This window comes from Opisthocomus hoazin, chromosome 13 (assembly GCF_030867145.1).
Source record: "Opisthocomus hoazin isolate bOpiHoa1 chromosome 13, bOpiHoa1.hap1, whole genome shotgun sequence".
Taxonomy (NCBI): domain Eukaryota; kingdom Metazoa; phylum Chordata; class Aves; order Opisthocomiformes; family Opisthocomidae; genus Opisthocomus; species Opisthocomus hoazin.
Window position 1 is genome coordinate 26,759,724 of NC_134426.1, and position 19,822 is coordinate 26,779,545.

General features: G+C 40.9%; 1 protein-coding gene across 3 annotated transcripts in view; it reads left to right on the forward strand.

Moving 5' to 3' along the window:
* Positions 1–12,036, forward strand: part of MLXIP (MLX interacting protein) — a 52,698-nt gene extending 40,662 nt beyond the window's left edge. For 2 of the 3 annotated variants that reach the window (XM_075434558.1, XM_075434559.1), the window contains 5 exons: positions 461–559; positions 1,800–1,927; positions 2,982–3,105; positions 5,888–6,017; positions 6,735–12,036. In XM_075434558.1, coding sequence (XP_075290673.1) covers positions 461–559; positions 1,800–1,927; positions 2,982–3,105; positions 5,888–6,017; positions 6,735–6,856 — 603 coding nt within the window. In that variant the 3' untranslated portion in view covers positions 6,857–12,036. Of the gene's footprint in view, positions 1–460; positions 560–1,799; positions 1,928–2,981; positions 3,106–5,887; positions 6,018–6,734 lie in introns of those variants that run through there. The other variant, XR_012765417.1, reaches the window with a different exon arrangement.
* The last annotated feature ends 7,786 nt before the right edge of the window (positions 12,037–19,822 follow it).

Below are 19,822 nucleotides of genomic sequence, written 5' to 3' on the forward strand. Positions count from 1 at the left end.
ATGCTACAGATGAAAATGTCAATTCCTGACAAAGCCTTTATCCTCAGGACAGGACAGAGTTGTGGATTCTTTTTTCTTCTTCTCTTTTATTTTTGTCAAGCTGCCTGTTTACATCAGTAGACATTATGTATATATTAGGAATGAATCATATGGACTGTTTTAAACTTAAAGGCTTCAACAAGATCCGAACTAATCACATGCCTCAAAAATTGGAATTTGACTTCAGAAAAGGAAATTGTGTACCGTTCTTAAATGGGAATTTTTACTTTAGGAAGAAAACCTGACAAGGTTTGGAATGAAATTTAATATACTGGACAGTTCTTTTTAATAACTTAAATCATTGTTTGCAAATTTGTAGTCATGTGGCTTTCAACAAAAATGACACTGAATTTGAATAGCTGAAATAGCAGTAGAACTGTAAAGGAGAACAACATAGAATGAGCTAATTTTATTTATGCAGAATCAAAGAATGAAGCATATTTCAGAACAAAAACGAAGATTTAATATCAAGAATGGTTTCAGTACTCTGAAGAGCTTGGTTCCAACCAACTCCAAGTTGGTGAGTACCTTGGCAGCACTAACAGTTTAGTATGGAATGTAAGAAAGAGCCGTTCTAGAAAGACTTGTTAATAAATTTAATTTCTTCACTGTTGACTGAAAATGGCAGTCAGTCAGTGAAGGTACTTGAAGTGAGGGACTTGGAAAGGGAAGGGTGATAACTCCATGGCTTATAGTTGTCAAAAAAGTGTGTGAAAGTGCTTGATTTGTTCTTCATATGCAGCTTCAAACATTGAACGAGTCTTGTCTGATGAGATTTTTTCTTAAATTTGGCCCTGTGCCCACAGCCTTGCAGATATTCTCAGGGCTTTTTTTTCCCCATTGCCTGTCTTTTGTGCATAGATTGACAGGAGACAAAAATTCCCAACTGACTTCATTTTGTCAAATGTCTCTGTCCAAATTAAGAACATATTCTGGTTACACTAGTTAACTTAGTTCACTAAATTGAAATCAAAATAATGGAAACACGGGCTTGTCTGCACAACAAAATTCTAAATGTCCTTTAAATACCGGTACCTTTTGAAACGTGGGAAATATGAAAGCTTATTGTACAGCATGTTGATTTTGGTTACATAAATTTTGTAGTTTTATACATTTAGGCTGTAAGTTGTCAGAATTTCACTTCCTGATTTGAATAGCCTGTTTGAAAGGTAGTCAGTTTTGAAAACTCAGCTTTAGTAAAATGTGTTGATTAATTTCTTTCTCAAGTACAGATTTTTAATTCTTTTCTCAAAGCTTAAGACTGTTTTTAAAAATAACTGTGACATTTTCTGTTTCCTTTGGCAATAGCTAGACTATGTTACATTCTGTTTAATAACTTCCCAAATGAAATAATCTATATAGTCAGCTTCAAACAATGCTTTTAGCAGCACCATAAACCTATCAGCAGGTGTAGCACATCCTTCAGTACTTCAGTAAGAACTGTGAATATTTTTAAGAGGATAGGTAATGAAATAAACCATTTTAAGTTATTAAAATACTTCTTTCAGTGACTTAGCAAAAATGTAATTTGTGGAAGAAAACAACCACTACACTTCTCTGTACTGGTGTGCAAACAGGAGTCAGAGAAAGGAAGAGTTCAGTGTTTCAGTCTGACTATCTGTGTGTTTTTGCACACAGTGAAGGAAACTTAAGAAAAGGTGCTGAAGTGCTCTTCTAGGTGTTACAGCAGGTTAGTGGCAAACTCTTCATCTGTCTAGCTTTGTTCCAGAAAGTGAGCTCTATGTTTGTGTTTGGTCTAGATCAGCCATGCAATCACGCTCCAGAAAACAGTAGAATATATCGCTAAACTACAGCAGGAAAGAGCACAGATGCAAGAGGAAACCAGGCGCCTTCGGGAAGAAATCGAGGAGCTAAACGCTACCATCATGTGAGATTTGGGGAAATTTCTGTAATGAATCAGAGCAGCTTGAATGTTGCTTTGGTCAGCAACGGGGGACGTTTGCCTCGGATGCCGTGCCAAACGACAGATGGGTATTAAACAGAACTAGAGTTGCTACCAACTTCCAAACAAAAAGCACAATTGCTGTGAGATGGGCATTAGTAGCAAACCGTATGGATTTTCAGCAAGCTCTGAGCATGAATGCACAGCAGTGGCAGCATCAGAAAAGATGCAGAAAATCAGAATAATTCTGAGAAGCCGCCAGTGACGATGGTTTTTTAAAGCTAGGCTCACTGGGTGATCAAACATTCTTATTCTTTGTGATGGCTTTGCTGCAGTTTTCTTTCCAAATGCAGTCAAGTTTTATAGGAAAATATGGTTGGGTACATAAGACGCAGGACCTTGGAATCAAGGAGCTAGGCACTGTCTGAACATAACCCTGATAAGGCACTTCACCTTCCTGGTACCTTGGTTTCCTCTGTGGGTTTATGGTAGTTATGTGCGATTGCAAAGCATGTTGAGAACCCCAGTGGTTTTTCTTCCATCCACAGAAGGGTTAGGCTCAGACATTATGTTAGACTTATCAGCAAATCAAAATCTTTTTATTTTTCTTTGAAGTATGATGACGTCTGGTTTTATTTTAAATTGATCTGTTTCTTAAGAATCTTTGTAACATTTTCTTGTGTAACGTTGCTTAGGAGTAACTCTGTAAATTTTTTCTTGACTCCTAATGTGCCTTTTTGTAATTGGGTGCCAAAACCTACTTTGTTCTGTCTTATACTTTAGTTTGAGTTTTGTTGCTTGTAATTACAAGTGTGTAGCAGCTTGAGAAATGGCTTTGTTGCGTGAATGTAGACAAAATTGTTTGGAAAACAGTATGTATTCTTGGCTATAACAGCTACATCCCTGGGGGGTCTTGCACTGGAAGCCACCTCGGTCAAGGATACTGGGGATACACACTTTTGCCTGGACAGAATTTAGTCTGGAAGAGAGGTGTGACCTTTCTGGTGGGGGTTCTGACCTCAGAACATCTTCTTTTCAGTTCTTGTCAACAGCAGCTACCTGCTACCGGGGTTGTCATAACACGGCAAAGACTTGAGCCCATGAGGAAGATGTTTGACGAGTATGTGAGAAGCAGGACCCTGCAGAACTGGAAGTTTTGGATTGTATCCTTTTCTATCAACCTGCTGAACTGAGGTTTGGTACTGATACGTTTGGAGGCAAGAACTCTGGATTCTGATGCTGTGACTTTAAGCCAAGTAGTTTAAATAGCGTATGTTCTCAGTTTTCATTCACATCTATATGTGGATGTGAATTCTTGCCTTACAGGCTGTCACAAGGCAGAACTTGCTCACCTTAAAGTATGGGAGGTAACAAGAAACTCAAATACAATACAAAGTCAAGGTTTTCTTGGTGGATTATTGTACTGCAAGGAATGTTTCATGGACTGCTTCTGTAAGTGTAGCTCTTGTAGTCTTTTGTAAAAACTGAACAGAGAGTAACAGATTTTGGAAAAAGAAAAAATTATTATGAAAAATTATTCAAACCGTTGCAATGACAATTCTAAAAACTTAACATCTCTCTCCTCTCTTTTATTTGTCTGTTGTTACAACAATGAATCAGCTTAGCTTCTCTTTTGCCTCTGGCAGCTGTGCTTGTAAGTGAATGATAATGCAGGAGGTAGAAAGACACAAGCTGAGGATGGAACCAGGTTAGCTGCATTTGTGCTGTGCTGTACAGACTTAACTAGTTTAGATCAAATGTTATTAGCTTGAATCAGTTCAGGGATATTATTAATCAGCAATGAGCAGAAGTGTTAAGTTTCGCTTCTCCCATTAAACTTCATATGTTCATATAGCTATTTATTTGCACTTTATATTTTGTGTGTTTGTGTTTTGTGCTCATTATCCACTCCTTAAGTACCTGGATAATCTGAACATATATGCACATGTATGAAGTACAGCATTTTTAATACTCTGATGTGTAAAAATGCTTTATTTGGTGTTTTCCTGGTTGATAATGGCCCTAGAAAGATACTCTCCTTTAGAAGGAAACAATTCTCAGCAAAGAAGGAAAAAATTCTCAGCAAGATCTCGCACAGTCTCTGGTACCTTAGAGCCGGTGCAGCTGTGGAACCTCTGGATTCTACAGCACTATTAACTCTGGAACAGTTTCAAGTGAATTTTTAAAACAGTGGTCTTTAATACAATGAAGATCATTATTTAAAGACAAATCCCACACATGTTTGCTGACTGGATAGTGTGTTTAATTTTATGCTGCTCCAAAATGTTAAATAGCTCCAGAATTTGGAAGGGAGAGATTTGTGGCAGAGGTTATCAGAGATGAAGATGTGATTTTGGGTAGCTGGCTTTTGGGAAAGGCAAAGGCTTTTGTAGTTGGTGAAAGCAGGTTGGTAGGCAAAGGAACGTTCCCAAACTTCCCTTTACAAGTCAGGATGTAACTGTGATGGCAGAGTTGTTCTAACGGCTGAATTGAATTCTTAATACATGCTGACATACTTCAGAATGACAAGCTCCAGGGGTGAGTGCTAATAATAACAATGATAATAAAAAATCTCCTCCTACTGAAATGACTGTCAGCGAGCGAAGGGCAGTTTCCTTACAAATATGAAAATACCATAGTTTCTGTTGCATGTAGGAGGGAAATGAGTGATCTGATCTTGGACTACTAGAGATAACCCAAGAATAGAATACTCTTGAATATTAGAATATCGATAAAATAGTACCCATGTTGTTCTTCCAGTCACTCTGTAAAAGTCTATAAGGGCATGAAATCCCCTAAAGTATGCCAGGCAATGGTTAGACTGATCTTGATTGTTAGCCACAGTGAGAAAGACGGGCGTGCCTGACAGTGCTGCGATTGGCTTGGGCCAGTTTCTCACATGCTGCTGACTGTAGTCAGGAAATCCCATCTGGAGTAACATGGTAAAACCACAGATTCTGACCCTTCAGATGAGTTTTATCATCCCACCAGCTTCTGAGATTAGTGTACCTGTAAGCTGGAATCTTCTTGGTGAATTATCATGGTGATGTTACAACAAGCTGTTTTCAGTTCAAATACGGTGACCATTCCAGGAAAGCTCATCTCAAAGCCTGGGAGCTGGGGCCAACTGAAGCTCTGTATGTTTTAATACACTACATGCTAAGAATTCTGCCTGCTCCTTTTCTGCCAAGAAGCTTGTTGCCAACTCCGGGCCCATCCTTCCAAACTGTGATGATAGAGAGCCAAAAGAAAAGCCTGACAGTCCTCAGCTTGCTGCTCTTCTGGTCCACATAAACGCAGATCAGCAAGTCTAGTCCTTGGTGGGGAAATCCTTACCACACCATCGATCATCTTGGAGAATATGCTTAGGTACTTTGAAGTCTTTGTTTAGCTGCAATAGTAGAGAATTTGAGTGTTTGCTGAAAAATCTGCCTGGGAAATTGGCTGAATACTTGCCCTGTTGGCCTGTGCTGGACTCACTATTGCCAGGCAAGACTCAGCCAGGTCCCCCACTTTGGACACATCTGTGGTGTGCTGTGGTAAGAGGGGTGTGGTTATACTAAGGCTTCTGTATCCTTTTGCTATAAAAGCACCTGTGTTGTATGAAAAAGGTAGAAATAAGGATTACATGTGTGTAGAAGCTTCAGGTACTCGCATGCTTGCAACAGTGCCAAAGCATGCAGTTGGTTTGTAGGAGACCAGGTGAGTTTTACAGGAATTCTGCAAAAAATGATGAGTATAACTATGAACTGAGGTTCAATTTTTTCCTTTGTCTTAGTGTTACAAATTTTAAAAAATATTTTTTCAAGTGTTACAATCCCTCTAGTAGTTGAAGTCCCTTTAGAAGCCCATTGTTTTCTCTGCAGACTGAGCCGTCGTAGTCTTTCCAATAGAATGTTTTGAATTCCTCCTTTGTTGTCTCCCTTAACATTCAATGATTTGCAGTTCAGCATTATTATTAAGCCACTGTTTGACTCCTTCAATGGGATGTTTTGCGCAGCAAGCTTTAAGGATCTGAATCAAACTGCAATGGACTGGTTGGATCAGCACTGTTCTCTTCCTGTTCTGAGGCCAAGTAAGTCAACTTCTATCCAGCAGTTACTCCACATCGTAGGAAGTCAGACCATATGTAATACTATTTCTTTAAAGTCAGAGGATGATAAAGCAAGCACATGATGCTGAATATGACTTCCAGTTCCTTTTTATTATCTCAGTGGAAAAATAAGAAACTCTTTTGACTGTGAAGACACTTGGTTGCATGCTTAACGCTGAATAGGAAAAAAAACCCCGAATTGCTGGATGTAGATACCAGAATTTAAACAGTTTCAAGCTGCATTTAAATTTCAAATACTTCACTCTAGTTGGAGTAAGTTTGACAGTGTGATTTATCTCATTATAAAGGAAGACTTCTGAGATTTATATTTAGCTTTGGAATGACCTTCTGTTTGGGCATGATTGCTTGATCCTTTCCCCCTGACTGTTCAGCAAGTATTTACATTTAGAGTTATAATTGTCAAGTGGTACTCTCTTTTGTAGAAGAAACAGGTGTTTGGCTAAAAGTCCTGGATCTCTATTGCTTGTTCCCTGGGCACAGTTCTTGCACTTCTGTTTCTTGCTGTCGCTGTGTGTGGAGGAGTACATGTTTTGCACAAGTGATTCCTTAATTCTGTCATGTGTAACAGCCTTGCAGTACCTGCAGGCTGTCCTGCATGTATCTGTTGGTCTGTTGGCAGTCTGACTGGTGGCTTTTCTTGATAATTCTCTGATCTTTTTTTTTTTTTTTTTTTTATAGTGGTGCTGAACACCCTCCGGCATCTAAGTACAACCACCTCAATTCTGTCAGATCCATCGTGCCTGCCAGAGCAAGCCGCTGAGGCAGTTACCAAGATGAACAAAAGCACTGGCGAAACCTAACAACCAAAGACAATGAGTTGCTTATACAAGGGGTGGAGAACCTGCCAGTCTAGCAGCCTGGCGAGTCTGCTTTCAGTTGGTGCACTTTAGAAAGAATTCTCTCCATCACCCGAGACATTGTTCAGGGCATCAGGCTCTGCCTTCAGAATACGTGGAAGTGTGATGCAACGTTGTCATAACATTTTGATTCCTCTTCAATGCTGTGCTGTACTCCGTTAAGTGAAAAAACACCAAGCTCAGGTAAATTTAGCAGGTTTGAGTCCTGCAGGCAGCAATATATCTCCATCAATGCAGCATGCATCTATATGCAACAAATATATTTCTATGAAACAGCTTCAAGTACTAAGTACTCTGAAGTGTAAATCCTGTACACCAAGGAATGTTCTCTTCAAGGGGAAATACACTTTCGATTTTGTGAAACAAAATGTGCTTTTTATTTTGTTATCTGGTATTCAGTTCCATTTGTTTTACTTGAATAGTGAAAATTGTTAAACAGGATCATATTAAAAACCAAAGGAGAAGAAAAATCCATCAATGATATCAACTCTCGTGGCAAAAATACTAGAATTAAAATCTCAGGCTTTTTTTGTGTATTTTTATTTTACTGAGTGTATCATTGCATATGATCAGTTTCGAGACATGCTTTATTTTCTAGCAAATAAAGTAGCTGATTTTTATGATTTTTCTTGATATAGCCATTGCAGGTGAGTAGCAGGCTGTGCAGCAAGTGCAGCAAAGGAGTTTTATATTGCATAGATTCTGAAATTAGGATAGATACATGAATTTCATACCCATTGAATCTGTGAACCTTTTTCTTGCACTCCGCAGAGTTCAGCTGCCTTCCTCATAAAATGTGCACATATAAAACACATCCATAGATACATGTAGTAGCGCTTCAGAGACACGAATTGAGTTTATAATGTTAAGAAATTGGCTTTTTTGTTATCTCAGAAACTATATCAAACCACATGGACTTATAGTCAGTTCTTTGCTTCTTCATCTTTTCTGCTTGTTCTTTTTGCCTTCTATCTGAAAAACCTGAAGGACTTAGCGAATTTGGTCTGTATGGGAAGGTTATGTTCAACATGAATTCTAAAACATGTTAAGATATGTTTAAAAACCAAAATACTGCATAACATTTTTCTGTGACAGTCTCAGCAGGCACTGTGCGCTGCAGCAGATAAACTTGGTCTCGTTACAGCAGTGATCATCTGTCCATCCTGAGACAGCACCGGGATATTCATTCCAGCTGATTGTTCTTAGTCTGGAATGATCCTATGACCCTTGTAATTCCACTCACGGCTTGATTCAGATTCTTAAGAGCTATGCAAACTGTGAGTAACGTTTCCTGGGTGCCTCCCCTGAGTAGTTTTCTTCCAGTTTCAGAAGCAGGCTGCCTGGAGGTGATGAGCAGGCGATCACAGGGCTAAAATGAGGAGCACCTAAAACATTTGGGCATTGCGCATGCTTAAGTGGGGTCAGTAGCTTCTCCTTCTTGGGATGTAGTTTGTCCTCTGCATTGTCCCCAACCTTCTCCACGTGGCAGGCCAAAGTTTAGAAAGAAACAATAGGCTTGGGGGCTGGGACTAAGCACAGGGAGTATTTCTCTTTATTCTTTGTCCTGAGATTTTGCAGCTAATGGCTTTCATTGCAGAGTTCACTTACGTGTGAGCAGGACTGTAGCAAGAAGAAAAGCACGGAAGGTTAACCCTAGGGCCCTCTCCCTGTGCAGAAGTACCATGAGTTGAGGAATTGGGGGCTGAAGGGGACTGCGAGGAGGGGAAAGGAGCCGAAGGAGAAGGCAAAGTGGCATGACTGCAGTACCAACATGCCTTTCTGTAGCTGTGCAGACAAACGAGGAACCAACAAAAATTCAGGCCTCGGCTAAGGAATGGTTTGTTGAAATAATGTATAAAGGTTGTCGTAGTAATTAAATAGCGAGTAGATTTTCTGGGGGGATCCATATTTGGGTCTTTCGTACATAATGTTGTAATCAATTAAGCAATATTCTTTGGGGTGCATCTGGATAAAATAGTGTTGAGTAAGTGTAAATGCTTTTTTCAACCAGTGCTTTAAATCTTCCTGTTTTTGTCATTGGTTGTGAACTTGATTCCAGTGAAGTCATTTAACACTGTGATTAGCTGGGGAACATCCCTCAAGTTCTTTCTCTACTGGGCTATCTCATTGAGATACATAGATATCTACATGCATATTTGCATGTTAAAAATATGTATCCGGTTTTCTAGAAAGAAATCAATAGGCAAATTATCCAAGAACAGACCCACTTGTATTTTTGCTGTACTTTTCAGATGAACAGTTTCTGTAATGCCTCCCCTGCAGTGTGGTCTCCTGCTCATCAGGCAGTGATTGTGCTTGATTTTTCCCATTACTATTATCAATGACATGAGAGTTTTGTCTCAATAAGCAAAGTGCACTACAAGCATACTTCAAAGCACAAGGAAGTTGTACCGGGACAACTTCTAAGCTTAAATCCGAACATCTCGGATCTCAGCGAATGGATTGGAAGCTGAAAGGGACGTTAAATGAATAGGAAGGGGTAGTGTGACTGAACTGCTAAAAATTCTGTGCATTAGCAGTTTTTATCTGGATGTGGATGGAAAAACCATTGTGCTCATTGCACCATGAGCTGGTTACAATTGGAGGGAAAGTGCTTATTTTAATAACTTGTGGTGGAGAAACAGGCTCATGACACTATTAAAAGAATGCAAATCTTAACATAGTAAAGAGAAAAAAGTTAAATCAAAGATTGCTTACTTAGGCAAGAGTGTAGGAGGGAGGGAAGCAAAAGTGAAAAGATACTTTCCATATAGTGCAATTACCAGAAATGATGCGACTGCTCTTTGAAGCAGTGATTCAGTGTATTTTTGTCACCCTAGTATTGCAAATCAGATTTCTTTCATCAATCAACCTTGTGAAGGGTATGATTTCACTTCATTTGGAAACAGGAGGAAAAAGCTGTATTGTGTCTCACATCTGCACAGTAGAAGTACTGAGGACTGGTATGGAAAGAGATTGACCACGTATGTATTAATTCCTGCATAGTTTTCTGCTTTGGTTTATATTTGAACTCCTTAGTCTGTCTTTCTTACCCGTTGAGGAGTCTAAATACTGTATTTCTTTTTAAAAAAAAAAAAGTTTGGTAACACTCTCTCCCTTAATTTAAGCGATCTAGTTTCCTCTGTGTCACCAAAGTATATTTAAACAAGCAAGACTCACGGTGCCTGTAGCCTACACGGAACTACAGATGATGCACGTCTGTTTTCAGTGAATTGGTGCTAAACTTTTGAAGAATCACCATATAATTGAATACCAGTCATATTCAGTCAAATCCAACACATTTCACTCAATAAGAAAGTGTCTAGATAAAATGTGTGTGGCCTGGGATGTGCACGTAGTCAAACTAAGATTGTCTAGTGGCTCCTTCTGACCTTGAGTTCTGCTAATCACTATATTGTAGATGGCCCCTACCCCAAACATAAGTTCTGGAGAACTTGTGCGTTATCTGACATAGTTATTAGGCTTGTGTGATGCTCCCCGTTAGCAGGAGGAATAAGTGGTGAAAGTCCAGGAGCAAACTAGAACTGAAGGAATTAATGAGTAGCAGGAAGAGAGACAAGCGTGTACTTCATCTGATCTGATCTCTGCACAAAACCAAAGGATTCTTAATTAATACCATTTGACGTGATTGGCATGTTCTTCCATGCTTTTCTAGACCCCTCAGGAAGCCTTCCTTGAAGGGACACTTATTAGAATGTTTCCATCTGTGCCTTAGAGCTTGGCATCCTGTATGCACTTGATTTCTCTTGAGTCATACGTTCTTCCCCCTAATACGGTGCTCTGTGGAAGATTCAGTGAGTTGACAAAGTGGGGCTTCCCTGGGTTTTGAGAGGATTTTATCTGCGTGGCATTACAGCGTCCCTTTGAAACTGAGGTTGTGAAAAATTCTGTCTATCTATGGAAAAAATTGCATCTTTCCTGCTGACTTCACCGTCCTCCCCTCGCATGTGCAGGGTCACATACGCACACGCGTACACATTGTCATACCACAAGTTTGACAGAAAGCCGGGAAATAAGCAGATGCTCAAGTTTCCAAATCTGGAATGGCTTGAAAAGACAAAGGGCTTTCAAAGTGCTTTGGAAAATTATATCCTTTTACCTGGTGTCTAATTTTGAGAGCAGGAGAGGGAAGCTCGCTGCAGAAACATTCAGTAAGATAATGCTTTTGTAGTACAAATTATTTGAAAGCTGTTTCACTTTCTTTGTTTCTGGAGTGGATAATTCTTGCCTTGATGTTGCCAACTAGAAGATACTGCTGAAAATAGAATAGGTTGTTAACTATTTTGACCTTTTTCTTTCTGTCTGTCTGTCATTTTTGGTTCCTTTCCACCTTTATTGCATGGAAAAACACCCAGAATCAAAAGGCTGATGATACCTGGTTTAGGTGCTGTAGGGATTCAGTCATACCAGTCTCGGAGGACTGTGGACAGCTGTTGATTGCTTCTAAGAGTTTTTTTAATTAGGTGGTGTAACAGAAGTTTTCCTATTACTCCTCAATTTATACACTTCAGTTGCAGAGGAGATAATTTGTTCTGGAGGTTTTTCTTTTATAGGGCCCTAGTGTTGTTCCCACAACATCAGTTAAGTACTGAAGTTTCCTTTCGTTTCATTCTTGGTTGGATTTCATGCTCATTTACTGTGTTAGAGCAGAAGTGGTAGTACCAAATTGTGGATCGATCCACAAAACTTGGTTCAGTGACAAAGAAACATGTCTTAGGTATAGAATCAAATGACTTTCTAGCCATTGGCTAAACTGCTTTTATATCTGAACTTTTCCAACATGAATAAGATTTTGAATCAAAAGACATCAATGTTAGGAGCAAGCCTTTTAATAAAGAATTCAATTAATAAATTGCTCTTCTTCTAACCTTGTATTTAAATGTGTTTTAAGTGAATGGAGTTCATTCTTGTTAAAAAAAGGCAAAAAAAGAAGCAAGCTTGGCGGTATGAGGACTTCAGGTTGTGCTCTTGCTTTGCCTAGGGTTCCTGTTCTGTTGCATGACACAACTTCTGTTGTGCTGTTAATATGTAGCACTTTTCAGTAGGTCTGTTAAATTGTGCAATGTATTTTTTATATTTACAACAAAGACAATAAAGGTTATTTTTTGGAAGAAACTGGTTGTAATGCCTTTATTTTCTAATCGGATGTGGGGAGATAAGTGGAATTGTTCCTGGACCAGCACCTGCAATCCTTTTGCAGCTCTGAAAGGTGACAAGGGCTGATTTGCCTGTTAGCTGTGCTGATGTTACCCCTTTGGGATCCGTGTGTTCAGCTTTCCCATTGCAAGGCTTATATCCTCTGTTGAGCTTCTGAAGCTTGAACTCCATTTAGGAAACTTGGTGCCCCTTGGCCCCTTCTTGACTGAAAGAACCAACTCATTCTGACGGGCTTATTTGGAGCCTACAAGCGATTGCCTTTTCTCATGCTTTGGCCACCAGGCTGTCTTTGCTCTGTGCTAGGTTGTTCCCTGTCTCACCAGAGCAAGTGTTAGCCAGATTAGCAAAAATTGAAAATTACCCTCTGTAGTCAACTCTGCTCCCCTTCACTGAAGCAGGTTAGAGACTGGGAATGAACAAGTGGGCTAGAGTACCGTCTCCACAAGTCCAGGTGTCTGCAGAGCATACGTGTTTCTTCACTCTAAATAACCAGTGAGCCTGCTCTTTCAGGTTTTGCATAACACATTTTTCCAAGTGTGTTGACGGTCTGATGTGTTCCTAAAGTGACCCTTATTGTTGTTACTTGTATTAAGTGTAGCAGAGCGAGCTCTTTTGACAAAACTAAGTGGACGAACATCTGTTTATTTCTGCACCTACTTTTAACAGGCTAGTAATTCAAAGGTAGCCCTAGTATTTCTCCAAGAAAGGGAAAACTCTAGAGCTTGTAGGGGCTGCACCAATGGCTTGAGCCCTGATGAGCGTATTTTTTTGCAGGCTTGGATCTGGGGCTCTCGGCTGACGTACTGCCTGGACCGTGGACTCCACAGAGCAGCACTGAGATTGGATAAGACTGTATTTACGTGGAATTGATGTCAGTGTTAGGCACTGAGCTGCTTAAGTCCATTAAAAATGAAACAGCTAACATTTCATCTTTGCCTTTAATGACTGGTTTTTGTTTTCCGAGGTAGGACACTTCAGCTCTCTGTGCTTCAGCTGTTGCCTCATTGGTATATTGGATTTTCTTGCCTTGTGGAAGCAGCATCGAGTAACTGAGACTCTAGCTGAAGTGAAAGGTAACAGATGAGTGAAAAGAGGGATTTTATTTTAAAATCATTGCACAAGAGTTGATGCTGGTTGATCTTGTCCTTGTGATTGGTGGCTTTGACTTAATATAGCTTATGAGAACTTTTGATGAGTCAGGCCTGTGGTTCCAGGAGAAGGTATAGCAGTTTTCTAACTCTGTTTGCATTTAATTTGTTAAATATCTCTAGCTTGATCTCACATAAAGCATTTTGGTAGGGGAAGGCAGTGAATAACAGTGCTATTTGAACAGCGATAACCCAACACTTCAGCCTGACTTCACTCTCAACCAAGAATTACAAATACCAGAGTTCCTGCAATGATGCTATCAGACCTCTCTGGGAGGAAGCTGTGGCTCGAGAGCACTGTTTCGTTACTACTGATTTTGTGGTGATTTCAGTGAGGCTGGTAAAACTGTAGCTGTTATTGAAAGGCTTATTTTTGTGGCTGATTCTGCTAATCCTTGAACACTGCCAAAAGTGGACCTACATTTTCTCTATGGAAGTTATGCCAAATGAAATCACTGCTGTAAGGGAATTGGCATGTCAGTGGGCAAACAGCCCAGGGCTCTCTTTATTTGTAGAAGAATGGAGAGCAATGCTCACTAGATTTAATTTTTTTTTTTTTTTTTTTTTTTGTAATTTTAGCCTGTATTTACCGTCAGGAGCTCGTCTATGCCTATTCTCATCCTTGGGGACTTTCTGTTCCTGAGCATGCTCATCACCAGGAGGTGGGCAGACAGTGAATAGTTGGGTGTCGGGGATGTTCCCTGTGTGCAGACACAGAAGAGTCCCTGTTGTCATCCGGAGAGATGTTTAACATGTTCCTATCTCGGAACAAGGTGTGCGTATTGCAAACCCCAACACCTTCCCATCACAAAATGGAAACCAACCCACAAAAGATCAGACTCATCATGTCCCTGAGTCCTGCTGCTGCCTACCCTTTTGACACTTCTTACAAAGCCCATCTGTGACTCATCCATTCATTCCTCGTAGGCCTTGAAAGCCAACAGCTTCATTTTCATTCAGGATAAATAGGGAATTGCTTGTCAAGAAAGCTTCGCCGGTGACCACCTTGTTATCACAGCAGAGATGCACCATGTGGCACAGGTTTATCCCCCAACTTCCAGCCCTCCAGGGGTGGGGAAGATTTATCTGAGCCCTAATGATCCTGTATCAGGAAGGCTACAGATGTGCAGGTGTTCTCGCACTGTTCTGTCAGGGGCTGGCAGCCTTCTCCTACTTGGAGTGACTTTCTCTGAAAAAGTGACTTTGTCTGAGCCTTTCTCTCTGCGAATGCTCAGGTAATAGTTTGTGAATTTCGGGGCCTCATCATGAGCTTTTTAGCACTCTGCCCTGGGCATGGGCAGCAGAGGTCCTGCAAGTCTGTTGCAAAGGAACTGGCACGACCATCTCTGCTTTAAGGGCTAGTGTTTGCTCTCACATCTTGTCTTTGCTGTGGAGTCCAAGCTCAGTCAGCCAACAGTCACTCTAACCTGTTTAATGTCCCTCCCTTTTCTGAAGTTGACCCATCTTCGCAGAGAAGCAGGAAGAGCTTTCCAAAGAAGAAGCCTCTACATCTGCCAAGGCTGGCAGGGAACCAGCTGTATCGGGATAGGTGAAGGGGCAGTACCTGAGCAGCCACACAGCCTTAGGCTGCCTGCAGAAGCTAAATAAACGCTTATCTGACAACATCACTGGCTGTTCGCTATATGAGCTTGCAGAAATGACCATAATGCAGATATCAGAAGTGTTCTAGTGATACAGTTGTGTCACTTTGTGCATCAGACTATCTGCTGTTGCTGTTTGTGTCTCCCTTACATAGGCATGCGCTTACACTCTTGTTCTGCCTCCTCAGTGAGGTGCTGGTCATTGCTTCCTGACCTCAGCCCTTGGAAGTCTGATGTTCTGCTGTCAGCCAGCCATCTGCCCTGCTGCATCCAAAACGCTGGTGGCAAAGCACGGTTCCCTTTCAAGCACGTGTGAGGAGAACAGCAGCTTGCCACAGTTTTGTATAAGCTTGTGTCTCCCTACTTCAAGCATGCATCCCGTGTGTGTGAGCTCAGACTCCTGAGACGAGCAGAGTCTGCAGGGCTGGCTGTACGATTCTGTGCCCCCATGGGGAAGAACAACTCTTCTTTTTCAGGTTGCTCTTCCCATGACCTGAATTGGGGCAGACCCTCTGACTCAGTTTAACATCTCCTTTGAGCTTCTGAGGAAATCTCTTTCCCTTTTCAAGGAAAACACTTTCATTTAGCTATTTATTTACATATGCAGAAGGTGAAAGAAAAGATGCGCATGAGAAGGGAAAATGTAGGGAGTGGCCCTGTATAATCCTCTGGTTCAGCAAGGTTTAAGTGGTTCGTGTCAGCCTTTGGAAATGGCGAAGTCTAAGCCCTCAGGAGGTAGATGTCTTCCTGCTTGAAGTGGTTTGCTGACCCTACCTGATAAGGTCAGCAGATGTTGCTTCTGCCTTGGGGATAAGCACATCCCCAGTCAGTGATCCTTTTCCCTTCACTCTTCTTCATTAAAAATTAAGGATATAATGTTGGAATTGCACCTTTTGGACCCTGGAAAAATCAGTAGACCTGGAACTAAGCAGAGTAATTTGAGAGAATGTCCTAGCCACCACTGTGTCTCTGCTTCTCACAGGGGTTAGCACTGAGGCTTCTCGGACTGTCAGATGCCGTTCTGATGCAGAAGACATCATGAGCAAATACCCACCTGGGGACTCGGCAAGCTTGCACGAAGCTCACACAGGTCAGAGAGGTAGTTTATTAAAACGTTCTTTGAATTCAAGGCAGCGTGGCACGAACAAAGTGGGAGCCATGCTACTAACATCAGAAGCCACGGTAATGGTCTTGGATTTGCCCACATCCTTTGGCCTATCACCACTGTGTGACCTCTCCATAGTGGTGTCTGAAACTGGTTCCATTTGAGAGGAATTCTTCCCCTGGCTCCAGCAGGGAGTGTGGTGCCTCTGTTTCTTTTGGGCAACTAGAATACTTTTCTGGGATCCCTCCCCACTGGTGCTTTTTGGAGACTGACAGTCACTCAGCTGATGTCAAGAAACCACTCTTCCTGGAGAAGTCTGGGCAGAACAAGGCCAGTTCTCCAGCAACAGGAGGAAGGAGACCTACAGCCACATCAGTGCTAATGGCACCAACTTGAAGAACCACCACAGCAGAAGGGTGAGTTGGGCTCTGAGGTGTTTTGTGTGGAGAGGATTTGAAGGGAGGATGGAGGAGATGAACTGGTACCAAAATCCCTCGCTCTGGCTCCTCTTGGGCTTTTCACAGCCTCACAGAGAAGCAGCCCCAGTGCCACTGGGACGCAGGGGCTCAATCCAGCTGCCGTTCCCTGGACTTTCAGAGCACAAATCTGAGTACTCTTGAGCAAAGACAACCCTGCACGGGGCTGTGTGCTGGTATGGACCACCATCAATGAACACAGGGGGTGGCAGCAGAGGAGAAGTAATCCTTTACTTGTGTTTGAAGTGGGCATTTCAAGTAATTGTTTTTTTGTATACATAATGTTAATTTTTGGAAACTTTTTTTAATAGAGAGCTAATGTTAATTTTGGAATTGGTTCTAGTGCTTAGACTGGATTGAACTTTGCATGGTAATTTAGACTAAAATAATTGTAAATTTATTAACCTTCCCATTATTTGGGATCATTAGGAGTTGATAGGAAATAAAGGGAAAACAAGTATATGACAGGTTCTGTTGCTCCTAGACCACTTGAGTGTCTTTGCTCTCGTACCAGCTCCAGGAGCAGTAATTAGCTCAGCCACGTTTCGGTGTGGTGGTTGTGTCTGAGCTAGTCTAACGTGTTTCCAGCAGAGCTGGCGGCAGCTGTGAACCGTGAAAACTTGTAAATCTGAACCTGACTCTGGAGCTGTGTTGCAGAAGCCGCAATAATTCAGCCTTCAGAAGCGGGGGCTGTTTAGAAAACAATTTACCCACTGGTCTATCTGAATGAGAAACCAGTTAGGAACTTAAGAAACAAAACTGCTTCGTGTCTATGAATAAAAATGGATGTCCTGTTTCTAATATCTGTAACACAAGGACCAGAAACAACTAGTTCAATTTGCTATGTAAAAACTCACTAGGTTTTCAGTGCAAAAAATATTGTAAAAAAGAATAACGTAGTAAAAAGACAATCCAGCAATATAAGTTTTATTTAAAGTTATTTTAATTAGATTCCGGGTTCTATACAAATATAATGACAGAAGATGAGTAAACCCATTCACCTGCTAAGTAGCAAATATATCATTTATCCCTTTCAGTATTAAAATATAGGAGTTAAAAACCTGAATAAATATATGTAAACTACATAATTGCTTAAATAATTTTATAAAAATAGAGGTGTCATATAAATTCTTAAATCCAATTCACTACAGAAAGTAGAAAATTAGTCTACTGATAATCAACTTATCTTGAAAAATGATGCAAAATAAAAATATAAATAACATTAAATTACTGAAATCATGCTTTCCTGTTTGCTTATGTATATCATGATCAGTTAATTAAATCACCCTGACTTACATTAGTTTATCCTTTTTGTATGCTGTTGCAAATAAAAAGGTATAAATAGTTTTATAATAAATACAATCAATAACTTAAGACTTTCATCCTTTAAATATTAAATTAAACTAGACTATATAGTTATAGTATGTAGAATAGCGAGTACATTATCAGTGCTGTTTCTGGCATCAAACTGATCGTGTAACTACTGTTAGGTCATTTTTACCCAAGTCTCCAGTACCTTAATGTTATTTTTTCCCCCTGGCATGTTGCATTTCTGCTGAAGAGTATATTTTTGTTGTATTTTGCATAAATTGTTCATATTTCTGCAAAACCTGCCAGATGTACGTCTTCCTCTCTGCCATAGTCATCGTCTGGACCTGTCTGTGATCAATCTGTGGAAGGTCCTCGCTCTTGCAGGTGTAAAGCGCAGCTCGTTCACTCAGCGTCACACTTAGCTGATTGATATTTGCATCGACAAACTGGGTTAAATTCTTACCACAGATCAATTCCATATCGCTTCTCAGGTTTTGCAAAATGTTGTAAAAGACGTGGAAAACGCAGCAATCCGCGTCAAAAGCTGGGCATTTGGGTATTTTCTTCAGCAAGGCTTTGGCTTGGGAGTCAGCGGTTAGCCAGCTCTCAGTTTTGGGTGTTACAGAGCTGCACAGGTTCTGCAGGGTAGGCAGAGAAGAGACAAATTATTAATCTTTCGGTTTACATCTTTCCTAGTAGTTGCTTCATGTTTGAATGTCTAGGCGCATACACACCTATGTTTCAGTTTGTGTATGCTTGGGGTTTTTTTGTTATTGTTTAAGAGCTGTATTAACACTTACACTCCTTTTATCGAGTCGGTATTGCACATTATCTGTAGCTAGGATTGCGCAGTGCTTTCTATCTTAATAGCCTGCTTGGATTTGTTTTCAGTTTTTTTTGTTTTTCTTTTGCCATATGGGCAAATTTTACTCATGCAAGAGATGTGTTTTGAGCTGAGCATATTTTCATCTGCTTCAGCAGAGGTGGTATTGATTTCCAGAATGAGTTCAGGGGAAATGTTCACATTGATTTTTATCAATGCACTCTTGGGAACACGTTCCCAGAAGTTAAGATTTTTCTGAAGCATTGACACTTGGGTTCAGCGCACATTTTACCATCTCCAAGAAAAGGACAGGCTGAGCAGGATTTTCGGCAGAAGTGCTCCGAACTGCTCTAGTACTAGGATCAGACCAAAGAGCAAGGTACTTCTCTCCATGTTTCCAGTGATCTGACCAGTTTCATCCAAAAAGATGCCTGCTTCAAGCCTGGCATGACTCAAGAGACCGAGAAGGAACAAGGCATTTAGTCTGGCAGATCACAGCTAGCAGTTAGCTGAGGCAAAGCTGCCCAAGCTTTCTCCAGCTGGCTTAGACATTCCTGCAAGTCTGCCATAAAATAATGCAATGTGAGTGCTTTCCTTCCCGTATAGAATACAGAGAAGAGAATATTTTAGGTTCTAAAACAAATATTTCTTTTCTGATAGTCTTCTAGTATTTTATAGTAATTCAAGAGATTTCTCCACATAGACACAGCAAATGCAAAATAGTACACTTACATAGTTTTTGAACAAGGTAGTTGCTTGCCTTTCTATCACTGATGCTAAGGGCTTTATTCTGGTAGTAAAATGCTTCTGCCTCTCTCCTGTGGTAGTTTTGCTTTCTTCTGAGGTGGCTGTTGGTGCGAAGGAGCCCAAAGGAACCAGCGAACAGAAGAGGAAGATTGCAAACCTGTTGATCTCTGCATTCAAATGAAAAGAGAGGGAGGGAAGACAAAAAGAAAGAATACAATGATTAGTCTCAAGCCTCTACATCATTTTTGCAAAACTTCCTGGTTTTGTGCAGCGTGCTAAATTTCTAAAGCGTACAGACATTAAGCGGCTGAGCTAGCGATGAGCATCAACCAGTGCAACCTTACAACGAGTAGCAAGGTTAAGTCGCACCCACCTGCTCGGCGTTTCATGGCGGGCTTGGAGAGCAGCTGACTTGGCGGAACGCTGGCTGGGTGTTGGTGCTCAAGCCGCGTGGTGCCCGGAGTGCTGTAGATGTGGACAGCCGGGCTGCATTTAAGTACAGTGGGGTTTTGCGTCAGTG